This window comes from Sciurus carolinensis, chromosome 2 (genome assembly GCF_902686445.1).
Source record: "Sciurus carolinensis chromosome 2, mSciCar1.2, whole genome shotgun sequence".
NCBI lineage: Eukaryota > Metazoa > Chordata > Mammalia > Rodentia > Sciuridae > Sciurus > Sciurus carolinensis.
The window spans coordinates 153,142,432-153,158,247 of NC_062214.1; the positions used below are offsets into that span (position 1 = coordinate 153,142,432).

Sequence of the window (15,816 nt, forward strand, 5' to 3'; positions counted from 1 at the left end):
CCCCAAAATGTATGAATTCCTTTGTAATAATAATATAAAGGATACTGCTCTATAACTTAAAATCCAAAAGTCACAAAAGAAAAATTTGACCAGATAATTTATAAAAGAACACAAAAGGTAAATTTTAAATAAATTATACACTTGGCGGAAATTTCTACAGTTTGTCTCCTTTATATAAAGAAAATACCTAAAAAATAATAAAAACTAAAACATGATAGAAAAATGGGCAAAAGAGATCAACAGTTTCAATTTCATTTCTATGAACAGTACAAGAGAGAAACTATTTGCCAAGCAGTGGGTATTTCAAACTGATGAGTTCAGCACATGAATGTAGGATGATATATCAAAAGGCAGTTTTTCAAAGTACAGCTGTGATACAGTAAACTATTTGGCACAATTCTTCAATATTCTAAATATCATTACTATAAAATTTTATAAAATACCATATCCCATAAGTTTTTACTTCCTTAACATTTTTTTCTGTTCTCAGTTTCTTCTTCCATTAAATGGTATTACCCCTAGGATACTCTCTGGATGACCTACGTGTTGATAAACCCTGGATGTGTGCTCCTCAGGGGCTCCAATTTCTTCAACTACCTGAGACTGAGGTTTGATGGACATTTCGCTTATTAAAGTAGACTCATCATCTATAAATTCATTCTCCTTCCTTGCTTACTTCAGATAGTGATCAAATTAGATCTGGGGTAGCATGAAGTGGGAAAGAAGAAAAAGAAATCAAGTATTAACTCAAGCCTGTAGTTTCTGTGTTACCAGATTAACAACTACAAAGTCCAGCTAATTTCACCATCTGAGTATTGAAAGTAAAATCCTCTCTTTGCTATCTCTGCCTCTCTAGAGTATACAATGGTCACACAGTGGTTTCTACATGTGCTTGGATTCCATAAATCTCACATCCACCAGGAAGATCTCTCAAACCCTAACCCAATAACATCCCTTGCCTGCATAAAACTCTGTTGAGCAATCAGGTTTTAAGGTGGTCATTTATGACAAGTCAAACTTAAAGTAATATCAAAACTTTATTCAGGGCAGAGGGTATAGCACTTGCCTATGCATGAAGCCCTTGATTGGATCTCTAGCACCACACTCTTAAAAAAGGAAAAGACTTTATATGCTTACTATGAAAATGCAAGAAAGACATGTAGAGACACTAGTTCCATAAGTAAGGGGCAGGTGGATGAGCACTGATGCAGGAATCATCTCAGTCCAAGGAGTCACAAACAAAAGGCTTCTGCCTCTTTATAGATCCATGGTCATGGTGGAAAAAAGGGTGGAGTGGAAAGGTACTGACTCAAAATGGAGAAAAGCACTTCTATCAAGGACCCCTGATAAACAGTGCTTACCTGAAGCACCTAGGGGGATACCTTAGTCAATGTCCAAGGTAGCGGCCTCAAAACAGAGGTACCTATACATATGAGTATGGCTGTTCTAAAAGGTTGGGGGGATAGAAAGGTTGAAGTCCCTGACTTCCATTATTGCCAAAAAACTGCAATGATTATGCACCAAGTTTGCCATGATGAGTGCAGCTTCCCCCTATAAGGTCTGATGAGCAAAGGCTTGTTACTATCTATGATTACATCTGAAAGATCACACAAGGATTCTGGCCTAGAGTTGGAGTCCTCACCCTTTTAGTGAGGAGTACACTCCAAAGCCTATACTTCTACAAAGGGTAAACAAAGATTCACCTTCATCTGACCCCATGCCACTTCTGTATTCTTATCTCCTGCTTCATATTTTATATTATGGGAAAACTACCCTCTCCAAACTATGTCTAACCTCCACACCTTTGTCAGTGCCCCTGGTTTCCCATCTCCCCTTTCTTCACCAAGCACTTAACCTTTAAGATTCATCCCAACTGCAATCTTCTTCAGAAGCCCCCAATAAACAGCCACTCTCTTTCTACATATAAATGATTCTCTTCTCCGTGGATTTATTAGCTCTTCTGTACAAACACTTCTATTACCATACTTTCCACATAATGTGTTCTATCTCTGCAACAAAACACTAAATTCCTAGAGAACAGAAGCAACACCCTATTGTTTTGTATCCCCAGTGCCTAACAAGTGTCTGACACATAACAGAAACATGGGGAACAAATTGTGGAATTTGTATTCTAAACATCAACATTAGTAAACACTAGGAACTGGATACTACCATAGCAAGTGAATGAGACAAACCCCACAGGCTGACCAATTCAGATGACAATTCAGCACTGACGGCCTCTCTTTATCTAGGGCTATTTCAAAACCAACTGGTCATAAAGTTGTCCAACGTGGACCTGCCACTCCAGGGTTTGGTGTCAAAACTGGATTCATACTCTTTGGAAAGACAATCTTAGTACCTCCTATCCATCAAAGAATCTTCTTTGTTTCTTCAACCTCATTTCTAGGTCCAAGAGAGTTATTTGGTATCTACTAGAAAAACAGCAAAACTGTCAGCTTCCTGAGAAAAATAACAAGTTTATTACTTGAGCTTTTTGCTATTGCCAAGACAGTCATTCCTACTCTGTTCTAGAAAAGTAATTTCAAGGCAGCCTAACAACCCTATGAAACTCCTTCTATAAAAGGTCATCTTCCACCCATTCCAATTGGCTTCTTAATCTACTGGCCTCAGGGCACACAGTTGTCAGGAATTTCTAAAGGATCTTCTGTTAATATAGTCTTAGGACTGGAACCTTTGAAAGTGTCTGTTTGTAAAATGATGACCATAAGTTTTCCCCTCAAGTTTTTAACTTTCTGTAATTCTACTTTCAACCAAATTTTAGGTAGGAGGGGAGAAGGAAGTGGGAAGCCAAACAGAAAACAAAGACAGTCAATGTCAGTAAAGGCCTTAGTGCACAACAGATCTATGACATTAAATTGAAAAAGCCATGTAAACTCAAGTTCTTGTCAAGTCATATGTTCTACCTGTGTCACCAAAGAGAATACCAGACTTCACTGAGAGGCAGAATACAGGAACAGAGCCCAGTCAAGCCTGAATCCTGGGTCTAAATATTCCATGCCAGAGAACTTAGATTCACTCTCTCAGTAAATAATCAGTTTTGTGCTGGACTGTAAGAATTCTTCTTGTACTTACTAAACAGGCATGGAGCTACAGATAATAGAAAAAAAAAAAAAAAGCTAGATTGGATAAGCAGGAAACCAAGTACTACAAAAATCCTAATGAGAATAACAAAGATGAGCTTCTTACCTAGTGCTATGGTCTGAATGTTTGTGCCCTCCTAAATTCATATGTTGAAATCCTAACACCTAGCTACTTAGGATGCTGAGGCAGAAAGATCACAAGTTCAAAGCAAGCCTAGGAAGAACAAGATCATATCTCAAAAAAGAAAAGGAAAAAGAGAAATTCTTAAACCCAAAGTGATGGTATTAGGAGGTGGGACTTTTGGGAGGTGATCAGGACATGAAGGCAGAGCCCTCATGAATGAGATTAGTATCCTACAAATGAGACCTCCAGGATCCAGGGTCTTCCTGTCTTAAGAACATCCAGGAAGAGATGTCCATTTATGAAGCAGAGGACTTTATACAATACTAAATATGCCAATAAATATCTTGGCCTTGAACTTCCCAGCCTCCAGAACTGTGAAAAATAAATTTCTGTTGTTCATAAGTTGTCCCGCCTATGGTATTTTATGACAGCAGCCCCCAAAGACTAAGACATCTGGTAAATGTTCATTCCACTGGAAGAATCAAAAGCAGTTGTATGACCATGTGGTCTTGTTGAGTGATCTCTTACTTTATACATAGTATCTGTTTTCCTATATCCTTTATAATTAAAGAAATTTTTGATCCTCAATGTGGAAAGATAAACCAGTAAGTTTTGTGAAACTGACATCTACAATGTTAAGACCCTAAAATAGTGTAATGGATTATACTTCTCTAAAATGAAATCAATGATAAATAAGTGAATGAGTGAGTAACTTTTGTACTTACAAGAGAACATGAGCGATGATGGCATTCACATCAAACAAGGTATCAGTAGGGAATTCTCTGAGCAATATGCTGCCTCTGTTAAAAAAAAATTTAAAAACCCATTATAAAAATATTTCCTTAAGAGTTCAATTTACTTGTCTACTAATACACTTTGAACCTGTGTCTTATCCATGGCCCCCATGCACCTACCAGAATGCTAGCATACAATATACTCTCAACTATTAATTGAGCATACATTCAATAAATTAATTTTATAAAGCCTGGACCCTGGATCTGGCAAAACAAGATTAGGAAAAAAACAAATAAACAAGAATGTAAACAAAGCTTCCTAACAACCTCCAAGTCTCACATACACACATACAACAGAGATTCACAAACTGGGTTAGGAAGGAGACAAACAGCAAAGAGAAAATAGTATCATGAGTGCAAGTTGCCTGAGCAAATAGGATGTCTCCCTAACTCCTGGGCCAAATCTCAAGGGTTTGAGAATAGGATGTGAGACACCTCAGAAAGATTATCAGACACAAACACAGAGGAAACTGCAAACTGGACACTGGCAGATGCCTTAAAAATAAAGTACACCAGGGCTGGGGTTGTAGCTCAGTGGTAATGTGCTTGGTTAGCATGTGTGAAGCACTGGGTTTGATCCTCAGCACCACATAAAAATAAATAAAATAAAGGTCCTTTAACAAAAAAAATTTTAAGTAAATAAATAAAGTATACCCAAATATGAATCTGACATAGCAACTTGGAACATTAACATTGCTAAGTGCTTACTTACCAGGAATCACATAATATTCAGAACATCCCTGTAAGGTAGATATTACTCTCCACATTTTTTGAACAAGGAAGTAAAAGTTCAGAGAGGCTGGGTAGCAAATTCTATTACTTGGACTTTTTTTGTATGTATGCATGCCAGGGATTAACCCAGTGGCACTTAAACACTGAACCACATCCCCAGTCCTTTTTATTTTTTTAATTTTGAGAAAGGGTCTTACTATATTGCTGAGGTTGACAAACTTGCAACCCCCTTGCCTCAGCCTACCAAATTTCTGGGATTAAAGGAATGGGCCACCACTTCAATTTTTTCCTGAACTCCATATGATCCCCACTAAATACAACTTTATTCTGGTTTAGTGACATTTTATATGCTTGAATATTTGAGAAATATATCTTTATATTTGTACATCACACTCAAAAATACAGTTTACCTGAATAAATATGCTTTCATCAAATCCTTTTCTTTTCCACAGTATCCTGATGTATCTTCTTTGGCACAATTAACCTTTAAAAGATTATATTTAAGGTTTAAAGTAGGTATCAGAAAGTCAAGTTTCCTGGTTATGAAAACAAGGAGAATTAAACATTTTATCCTTTATCCTGAGTTTTCTTTTTGTATGTTTATTAATTAACAAATAATTAAGGATTATTTATATAATCCTGTAAAGTGAAGAAAATAATCAAGATGGATAAATCTCAAAAACAGTGTTAAAAATCAGTTGTAAAAGGATATATACAATATGGTTCACATAAACTATTAAAACACAAAACAATACTTAATAGTCTGTGGATAAACACTAACATCCAAGAATAGAGAAACATTAAAAATTCAAAACTATAACATAACACCATTTTAGGATAATGAATGCCTCTGTGTATGAAGGGAAGATGTGGTATCAAAGCTTTAACACAAGGAGTCAGAAAAGAATGATGTGTAAAGTAAAAGTAAATATAATTGATGGTCCAGAAGACAAATTGGCTAACTCTTAATAAATGGCCAGATAGTAAAATATTTAAGACCTGAAGGCCAAGAGGCAGTTTGAGGATTATGTAGATAATTTACTGGGGTTTAAAGTCAATGTGTACTGTCAACAATCTTGGTTCCAAAATATTTAAGTTGAAAACCACTAACACCATTCTTAGCTGGTAATCTACCCAAAAGCAGGTAGTATTCTGGACTGGGCCATAGGCCATAGTTTGCCCACTGCTAGACTAGAAGAGCATTGTCTGACTGAACTTCTTGTGATGATGGAGATATTCTGTATCTGCATAGTCTACAGTACTGTAATCACCACCACATGTGGATAGAGACTAAGAAACCGAATTTTTAGCACTGTTTTTACACCTTACACAATGAGGTGACTGGTAAGTTTCAGGTGGTACGCTGGGAGGAGTTTTTGTTGGTTTAGAATCTTCTCTTATTAATCTGTATATTTTAGTGCCCTTTGAGACCCAGGCCTGGTGACTGGTCTCCTATCTGATCTGGTAACAAGATTTTGAGTGTACTTGAAAGAGTACAGATAAAGGTCATCAGAATCGACTCCAGAACCACTCATTCACAAACACTCCCTTCGGACTACTTGTTTTCTTTTCTTTTAGAATCAACACTTATTTCCTGTTGGAAAGGAGTGAGATTGGGCTGGAGAGATAGCTCAGTTGGTAGAGGGCTTGCCTTGCAAGCACCAAGGCCCTGGGTTTGATCCCCAGCACTGCATAAACATCTCTTCCAAAGTTAAGATTTTAAATATCACCAAAACTGACAAATTCATCCAATTTTTTTGAAACTTTTTTATTTTTACTTTTGTTCCCTTTGTACTTTGATGTAGATTTTTATTTTTTCTTTTCTTTTTCTTTCTTATGTATCTTTATGTTTACTTTTAGTTGTTGAGATTCCAAAATAACTTCTTTTGTTTTAGTAAACTTGCCTGGGCAAATCAGCCTTGGTGATAAATTAATTTGGCCTTTGTTTCATCCACAAACATTTTGTTCTACATTAGCAGGCATGTGCATGTTTGCTACTGTATCTACATATCTAATTATTTCCAATTCAAAAGACTGCCCTGCCAAATGACTGGTTTCAATGTCATCCAAGGTACTGAATTGACTTTAGACTATTAAAATGCTTCTTTAAATGATGATGGAGAGATACAGTTCCAAGTAACACATTTTCAGTAGACTCAGCTTTATCTGAATCAAAATCAAATCCCAGTGTGTCTTAAGCAATTAGTAGGTATCTCCTCTTCCAGTTGGAATGTTTCTCCTCGTCTTAGAAGGTCAACTTCTCCAAGAGGAATTTGCAGTAAATTTTCCACAAATAAATTCCTGGTGTTTTCATCACTATTGGAGTCCACTCCAAAGGGACATATTTCCTGGTTCAGAGAAGCTTCTTCTGTTTGTTGTGAACTGTTTTTCTTTCAATGCATATAAATGACATGCAAGGTAGTAACATTCTTTTCTCAGCTGTAGGATGATATCTTGGGCTTTTCTCACTTATGATTTTTCATTTTCCAAAGCTAAAACTAACATTCTGTTTGGCTGGTAATTTTTCAGCAATGTAGAAGTGGTGTTTGGCACTGTGCAGCTATAAAGGACTTGTGTTTGCCAACCTCAAGTTTATTCCTTCTCTCTCTCATTCACTTCTTTATGTCTTCAAGATGATCTGACACCTTTCCTTAGCCATATCCTGCCTTGGTCACTACTTCTGCCACAGCTGTCATCCTCCTCCTCACATTCAAGACTCCACAAAGTTGTCCCATGGTGTGTGACAGCCTCACTCTGGGCCTTTCAGGTCTTCTCTGTATTTCTTTTTTTTTTAAATGTGTATGCTATTACCACCAAGTTATCCAAGTGCATGGGGAAATGCAGAGAAAGGAACTACTTTTGCACCTATAAATTATATTTAATTATAGCCAAGAGGTTAGTTTAATTCAATTTCACAGGACAAATAGGAGGTAACTAGGTAGGAAAGGAAAGACCTTTAAGGTCAGACATAAAAGCAAGTGGAAAAACCAGGAACAGTGGTGGGGGAACTCAATGGTAGGGTGAGGCCCAAGGTTCAATCCTCAGCACAGTGAAGTGGAATGGATGGAAGCACAAAGTGCATGCTAAGTTGGGAACATGAAAGCATCTCAGCAGCTGAACATAGGTGTGGCAGATACTGATGGTTTGGTTTGGTTTCCTATCTCAAACCTCCCTTTTATTAAAAAACTGCTAAAAGCAAAAGTTCCATTAAAAGGCTTGACCAGCCTAATAGCTAAGAATGGACAAAGGGTGTTAGGCCAGGTCACTGGGATGGAATTCCTGCGAGGTTCTTAGAAGGGGAGGAACTGACTGATATTCTTGCTCTTTACCACTACTTGACAAAAAGGAGACACGACAGCTAGAAAATGACAGAAGGGGAGGGGATAAGGGAAGGAAAGATAGTGAACTGAGACAGACATCATTATCCTATGTACATGTATGATTACATGAATGGTATGAATCTACATTGTGTACAATCACAGAAATGAAAAGTTGTACCCCATCGTGTACAATGATTCAAAATGCAGTCTGAATAAAAAATTTTTTTAAAAAATGCCAATGGCAATCATGACCATTAGGCATCTTTAAAGAAGAAATCGCTTAATTAAGGACACTACAATAGGGGCTGCAGATATAGCTCAGTTTGTATAGCTGGGTTCAATCCCCAGCACCGCAAAAAAAAAAAAAAAAAAAAGACACTACAACAGAAAAAATGAACCTGAGTCCCTGATGTTAGAGCAGCCACACCAGCCCTCAGTAGATTATAATCTGGACTTAATGTGGAAACATCTAAGGACAATCCTGGCAGCAACATGAAGATAAAATGGAAAAAAAAAAAAAAAAAAAAAAAAAAAAAAAAAAAAAGATAAAACGAAAGGTAAAAGAGCACAAAGATAAAGAGGTAGGTATGTTACTACAGGAGAAGGATGACTGGGACCTGAAATAAAGTTAAAAAGGGCAAAGAGACTCGAGATTTTTCACAAATAAGTAAAACTAGGGAGAAGACTGAGTGCATGAACGCATCATGAAACGGGCGGGGGGAGCAGGAAGAAAAGATAATAAGGGCTCTCTAAACAGGACATGTGAGTAGTTACTAAGCAAAACTAAGGCTAAGAGAACAGTTATTTTGTTTTGGATTTGGTAAGGTTTTTGTTTGCTTTAAGATGGAGTTTTCTGTTGATCAATTTAATTTTAATAATTTGAGGAAACAATGATAACTGGGGAAGCAACATTTATTTAAAAAGCTACAAAAAGGGGCTGAGATTGTGGCTCAGTGGTAGAGCACTTGCCTCAAATATGTGAGGCACTGGGTTCTATCCTCAGCACCAAATACAAAGAAATGAAAAAAAGAAAGATCCATCAACAACTAAAAAAATTTAAAAAATAAAAATAAAATAAAACAAAATAAAAAGCTACAAAAAGGGGGCTGGGGATATAGTTCAGTTGGTTGAGTGCTTGCCTCACATTCACAAGGTCCTGGGTTCAATCCCCAGAATAACAAAAAATAAATAAATAAATAAAAATTTTAAAAAACCCTATAAAAAAGGGAACTGACACTAAGAAATCAGGCACAGAGAATTAGAATTAAAAAGAAGCCAGGCACAGAGGCACATGCCTATTATCTCAGCTACTTGGGAAGCTGAGACAAGAGGATTACAAGTCCGAGGTCAGCATGGAAAAAATTTAGCAAGACCCTGTCTCCTGTTATTGCAAATAAAGAAAAAAAAAGTATAAGAGTAGTGCATAGGGATGCTTGACATTATAAAATAGGTTTGTCCATTCACTCATTTATTCAATGTATATTTGAACTCCTACTATATTAGGTCCCAAATAAAAAATCTTTATCTTTACAATTTTCATTCTAAAAGTAGAGATGATTTTAAAAAACTAATATATGTTAAGTGCTTTAATAATAGGAAAGGGATAGTATAGAACGAGGTTTTTTAGACAGGTAACCAAAAAAGGTTTCTCTGAGAAAGTGATATTTGCACAAAGAACTGAAACAATACATATGAACATAAGGATGTGCAAGAGAAGTTCTAAGAAGAGGGGAAAGTACCTGCAAAAGCCCTGTGGTAATAATACCTCTAGTAGGCTCAAGTAAAGGAAGGATGATCTGTATGTGTTAGAACAAGGCAGAGAGATAAAAAATGAAATAAGGGACAGTTTATCTCCACAATACTCAGGAGGTTCAATTTTATCACAACTATAATGTAAAGCCTTTCTGGGCAGGATAGCAATATGTCCTAACCCATCTGATAAACATGGAGGAGAGTCTGTAGTGGAACAAGAGTCAAAGGAGAAAGGCCAACAATTAGGAGACTTCTGTGGTTCCCAGATGACAAGGGCTGACAAGGAGAGGTAAAAGTGAAGGTACAGGAAATGGTCAGATTTGAAAAGTTCTAAAAGTACAATTAGTAGCAGAAGGACTGGTTATGAAAGAAGAGTCAAGAGTGACTGAATGCTTTTCTGTTTTAAAATAGACTTTGATGTCGTAACATAACTACACCAGACTTCTCTTAGTTATCATCTGTACAAACAATACTTTGTTTTTTTAATTTACTTTGAAGATTTCTGAAGTTTTACTTTAGATACATTTCTAAATGGCATACAGTTGGATTTAGCTATTGTCTCCCACTTGACTCAGCTTTTTCTTACCTGAAACGTTCAGTCCCAGCATACTTCAGTGTTTTCCTCATCAACCTCTACCTCTGACAATCTTATTTTTGAAGAAGTTCTCAAATATTACTTCTCAAGAAGTCTTTCCCAATACCATCTGCAACTTTCCCTCAACAATCAGATGCAGGTTTTCTTTCCTTTAAACTTCCATGGCACTTTATTTGTATCTCTCTCATTACAATCACCTGGTTTTCCTAGTTATTAAAATGATTTGTAAATGTGTTTTATCCCCCATCATTTAGGATATATCCTCTCTAAAGAAAAGTATTAGGTCTTAGTTATCTTTCCACCCAAAAGAAGAATGAATACAATAAGTTTATTTCAATTTCACAAATATTATTTACTATTTACTAGGTGCCAATGACTGAGCCAGGGACTCAAAATGGGCTTGTCTTATTCACCATTATCTCCTTTCCAAATAGTTCAGCATTCTTAACCATAAAAAGAATTTAAGTTATGTTAGTTAATAAAGCTAACAACGTGGGCACAGATATATATTCTACTCCAGTTGCTAGATACCCAGTATTAGGTTCTGGTCTGCTAGTTACTACATGAACATCATCATTATTCCTCTTGAGTTTCATATTAACCTACTATTTTATTTTGAAATTTCAGTTGAAAATTTTTATCAAAGCTCCTGAGAGATGAATGCTGCTTTATTCTAGAATGGATTCAGTTGTTCAAAGTTGACTGAGATCTCTATATGTACAAAACTGACACCAAAAAATATGGAATTTTTAAAGGTTATATAACAAAGTTAGTTAACCTTTTTTATGTTTTCCTGCCTTTGGAAGTCTAGCTGCAGAGACTAAAATAGACAATAGCCATCTCTGAAAGGAGGGCTAATGAATTAAGAAAGAACAAATGCACGCATTTAGAATGCATTTTCTTTTTTAGTCAGGTAGACATTATTCTAAAAGAATTTAATATCATTGTGTTATTTTTCATTCCGTTTTCTCACCTACAAATTATAAATTTAAATTAAATGAAAGGATTATGTAGCAATCTAATCGAAGATGAATGCAGAAATTCCCCATGACACTTTGTAGCAAATTTGAACATTTTCTGAGAAAAAGTTAAAAACACATTTGAGTTGTTTCAACTTTGCTCTAAAAATGTGAGAAAGTACAACATAAACAATTATAAAGGCTCAGAAAAACAGAAAATAAAAAATTCTTCAGTTACCTTGTGTTACCCCAGCTTGCACTAACAGAAATTTAATAATAGTTGAACTATATAGCTATTATGAAATATTTGTCAGGCAAAATATAACAGAACAAAAACTTAACTATAGGTTTGAAAATGACACTACACAATAATGGAATGACTTATGAAATAAAACTAAATACTAAGCTAAAGAATTTTAAAGTTTTTCCTCTGTATGCACTATATTATAAAATAATATGAAACTATCTTTCCCTGCTTCTCCTTATTTTTATACCAAAAAAAGGATAGAAAAAAAAGTATCTTTAGATATTCAGTCTTAAACCATATAGTTCTAAAATGTCTATCACTAATATTTTGTGAAAATAACGAAAACAAATATCTTTCTACCTTTGCAACTGAAATTCCATAGTCCTGGAGAGGTCCAGCGGCCTCATTCAGTTCTTCAAGAAGTACAGAGGTACTTGGGGAATCTAAAATGAGAAATGTTTTATGAATATTTATATATTTCCTTTTTAAAAGGATGAACTTTTAGAAGCCAAAATCTGCAAACACAGAAGAAATATATTATTTGTCCAACAAGCTTCTATCACAGACCTCATTATTATTATTTCTAATGTTTTTCTAATATTTTCATGATGATATATTTAATATTTAAGTAGGACGTTTTAACGTCCTACTTAACAAAAATATAATAAATGTTTAACCTAAACCTAACATTAGGCATTATTCTTCCATAATGTCATATACACAACACACACACACACACTTTATACAAACTTTTCAAGATGATTTTAAAATACCAAGTATAATTATAAAAAGGGAGTCAAAAGAAATGTGGATTCACTTCAATAACTAATTCCTAAACAGTATTTGTAGTGCTGGGAATTGAACACAGGGACTTGTGCTTATGAGGCAAGCACTCTACCAAAGAGCTATATCCCCAGCTTAAACAGTATTTTTAAAGCATGAAGACTTACATGAGACCATTACATTTATTAGTTTTGTTCAACAGTTATATTAGTTAATTCAGTATAATTAATGATACAGCTAGGGTACGAAAGCATTACTAATACTACATTTTAGTTTTTAAAAACTTTTAAATATTTACATGCTAAAAATAAGAAAATATGCTTTCAGAAATGACTGATTCAGATGTTATATCAGAAATTAATCCTTAAAACAATTATTATGAATTAAACATATGAGTAAACTCATTTAATCCTCACACCACACCTAGAAAGCAATTATTATTTTCTCATAATAGACAACAAAAGAAACAGAGGCAAGCTAAGAGACTTGACCAAGGTAACACTATAGCCAGGTAGCAGGGTTCAGATACACCAAGGCAGGTATACTGCAGTAACAGCATTATAGCATATGTGCTTAATCTTGACAGTAAATTCCCACTAAGAATTTCGACTAAACAGTAATATAAACATCAAAAGAGTATTAGAATCTTAAAAATACTTACCAACTTGGCAAAAATAAGCTAACGAGGCTTTTCCTGGTTGCAATGTGCTAAAATATTTCTGAGGACTCAGTTCTGGCACAGAGTCTTCAGTTGATTTATTAAAAATGCACATCATGATAAAAGAGATCCCAATTCTAAATACATTGAAGTGGGAAGACATCATCAGCTGTAGTTGTATATGAGTAGGAGAGTCTGTCTGTGTTGTTCTCTGCTGTGTTCTATTACCTAGGACAATACCTAGCACAGAGTAGGGATTCAACAAAGTTGTTAAATGAATTTGTTAAATACAGTTAAATCTACAAAAGCTTTTTCTTAGGTTATTTTGATTTTGATAGAACTTTACTATTTCCTTCTAGTAAAAAAAAAAGTTGAAAGGGAATGATATGTATATACATGTGTGCGCACAGGCACATAAAATGGCACTGATATGATAGTACTATTGATTTTTGATAACTGCAAAAGAAATCAAAGATATCTGGAAAATTCCTAACTTGGTACCTTAAGTTTCACGGATATTTTACTGAATATGTGAAGCTAACTGTTACCTTTAAAGATTCTAAAACTAGCCAGGCATAGTAATCCCAGTAACCCAAGAGGCTGAGGCAGAAGGATTCCAAGTTCCAGGCCAACCTGGGCAAAAGACCCATTTTTAAATTGGACATTTATATTCTGCCTACCTATAGTTTACTTACAATAAATATTCAAATAGTTAATACTGTTAAGATGGGAGTGATACATTAAAAAATACATCTACTATGTTTACTTTGTTTACTTTAAATCCCTTAGAATATACCTAAGAGTACACTATTGCTAAAGAAACCTATTTTTTAATGTTTAAGACTTACATTTCTTTATACTGCTTAGAAGTCTTTTTAACTCATACTTAATTCAATTCTATTTTCTAAACTCAGATTTGACCTAGATATCCTCCTCTCATCTTCTTCCCTGGTGTACTTACTTCTATGCTGCCCTCTGTATCTGCTGTCAATTCTTTGTCTTCTATTTTGCTATTTTCAAATTTTTCTTGAACAACTTCAGGAAGTTCTTCTATTGATGATCTGTATTATCTATGTTTAAAAGAAGATTATTTAGGAAAAGTACTATAATATTAAAATAACATACTTGTATTAGGTAAAGATACATTCACGGGTATAGGTGAGAATTTTGTCTTGATTCTTTTTTATTTCAAATAGGACCCATATCTTTCAAATGCAAGATCACTATTTCAAAATAGGCAATGTAAAAATAGCAAAAAATATTTCTCTATACTCATAAAGCATAAGGGCAATTTTTTCAATAAAGAAGAAAATGACAAAAGAATGAAAACTTTATGGAAAACCTCTAATAAATTGAATATGTACTCTGGTCACTCAATATTATCAGTAAGTGCATAATATTCTTTATAGTGAACAAGTATTCCTAAAAAAGGAACTAATAATTAATGGATTACTTCCTAGAGCTAGTTTAAACCAGTGAACAAATTTGCTATTAATTTTTTAGTAATGAATTAAGTGTTCAAAAACAAAGTAAAATGGGGAGTAAGAAATGTGAAGGGCATATAAAATTGTAATTTTAATGACATAATTAAGGGGTATCCTGACCTTAAAATTGATCATACATTATTGTCATTTTAAACCACTCTATTTTAAAGTCACTTTACATTAATGGGGATGTTTTAAAATAGGTCATCCACTATTTTCTTTACATTCTGGAGGGAAATGCACACATTCCCACTGCTAAGGGAATAACTAACATTCATTACTATTTGAAATAACTATAACCTAATTAAACTGTAAAATATTAGGTAAAATCACAACTGGAAGACTCAAGTACAAAATATCATTTTTCCTGTCCTTGAGATTACAATTCATTGTTTTACCACTAAACTTAACATTTTAATACTAAACTACAGATTATACATGTGAATAACATGTGCTCTTGCTCCACTATAGACATCGATTATTTTGACCTAATTTTAGAGATAAGAATTCAGTAGTAATCTCTGCAGTTTGTTTCAGTTTTTTAATAAATTTATTTTTAAAGTGACTTAAATCAGAGAATATAGCATGGATCAGCTTTAACCAAAACAATAACATCCACAGTGAGAGGGTAGGAGACAGAAAGAAAGGGAGCACACAGGGTGAGATAAAGGGATGAAAGAGCACCAAATCTATCTTTCACAAGACTGAAAACCATATTTTTTGGAAATAGGAAAGTCAATGCCAAAACAATGACCAGTTGAAAGTAGCTATCTCTAAACAAGAAGTAATTGGGGGGCTGGGGTTGTAGCTCAGTGGTAGAGCACTTGCCTAGCATGTGTGAGGTCCTGGGTTTGATTCTCAGCACCACATATAAATAAATGAATAAAAATTTAAAAAAAAGAAGTAATTGGGGGCAAGGGAAGATAACAAGGGGACTTTTGAAGCCTTAGAGTACCATCTCTTTTTAAATAGTGTATACTTGCATTTTGACTTAAAAAGTCATTACACATATGTAATCAAATCTCCCATACCTTCTACTCACATTAATCCAATCTACCCTCTCAAGCCACAGAAAAGTGAACATTATCGCATGCATAAAAAATAAAATGCAATTGTCCAGAGACATGCTCTTCTCATTAAAAGATCTTTAAAGAGAAGGGGATGTGCATGGGGAAAGAGAATCCCAGCAGAACAGAATAAAGATAAAGATACAGAACACATTTAGGTTTTTTTGTTTTTGTTTTTTCTTTTGGCAGGGTACTAGAGA

General features: G+C 34.7%; 1 protein-coding gene and 1 pseudogene across 2 annotated transcripts in view; both read right to left on the bottom strand.

Moving 5' to 3' along the window:
* The window catches only part of Txndc16 (thioredoxin domain containing 16), a 113,352-nt gene that overhangs the window by 92,371 nt on the left and 5,165 nt on the right, over positions 1-15,816 (bottom strand). The window contains exons 3-7 of one of the 2 annotated variants that reach the window (XM_047541292.1): positions 14,027-14,135; positions 13,069-13,305; positions 11,985-12,067; positions 5,162-5,235; positions 3,951-4,025 (exon numbers count right to left, since the gene is read on the bottom strand). In XM_047541292.1, the coding sequence (XP_047397248.1) occupies positions 3,951-4,025; positions 5,162-5,235; positions 11,985-12,067; positions 13,069-13,231 (395 nt within the window). In that variant the 5' untranslated portion in view covers positions 13,232-13,305; positions 14,027-14,135. The remainder of the gene's footprint in view (positions 1-3,950; positions 4,026-5,161; positions 5,236-11,984; positions 12,068-13,068; positions 13,306-14,026; positions 14,136-15,816) is intronic. The other variant, XM_047541293.1, reaches the window with a different exon arrangement.
* On the bottom strand, positions 6,042-10,431 carry LOC124973976 (shugoshin 1-like; annotated as a pseudogene).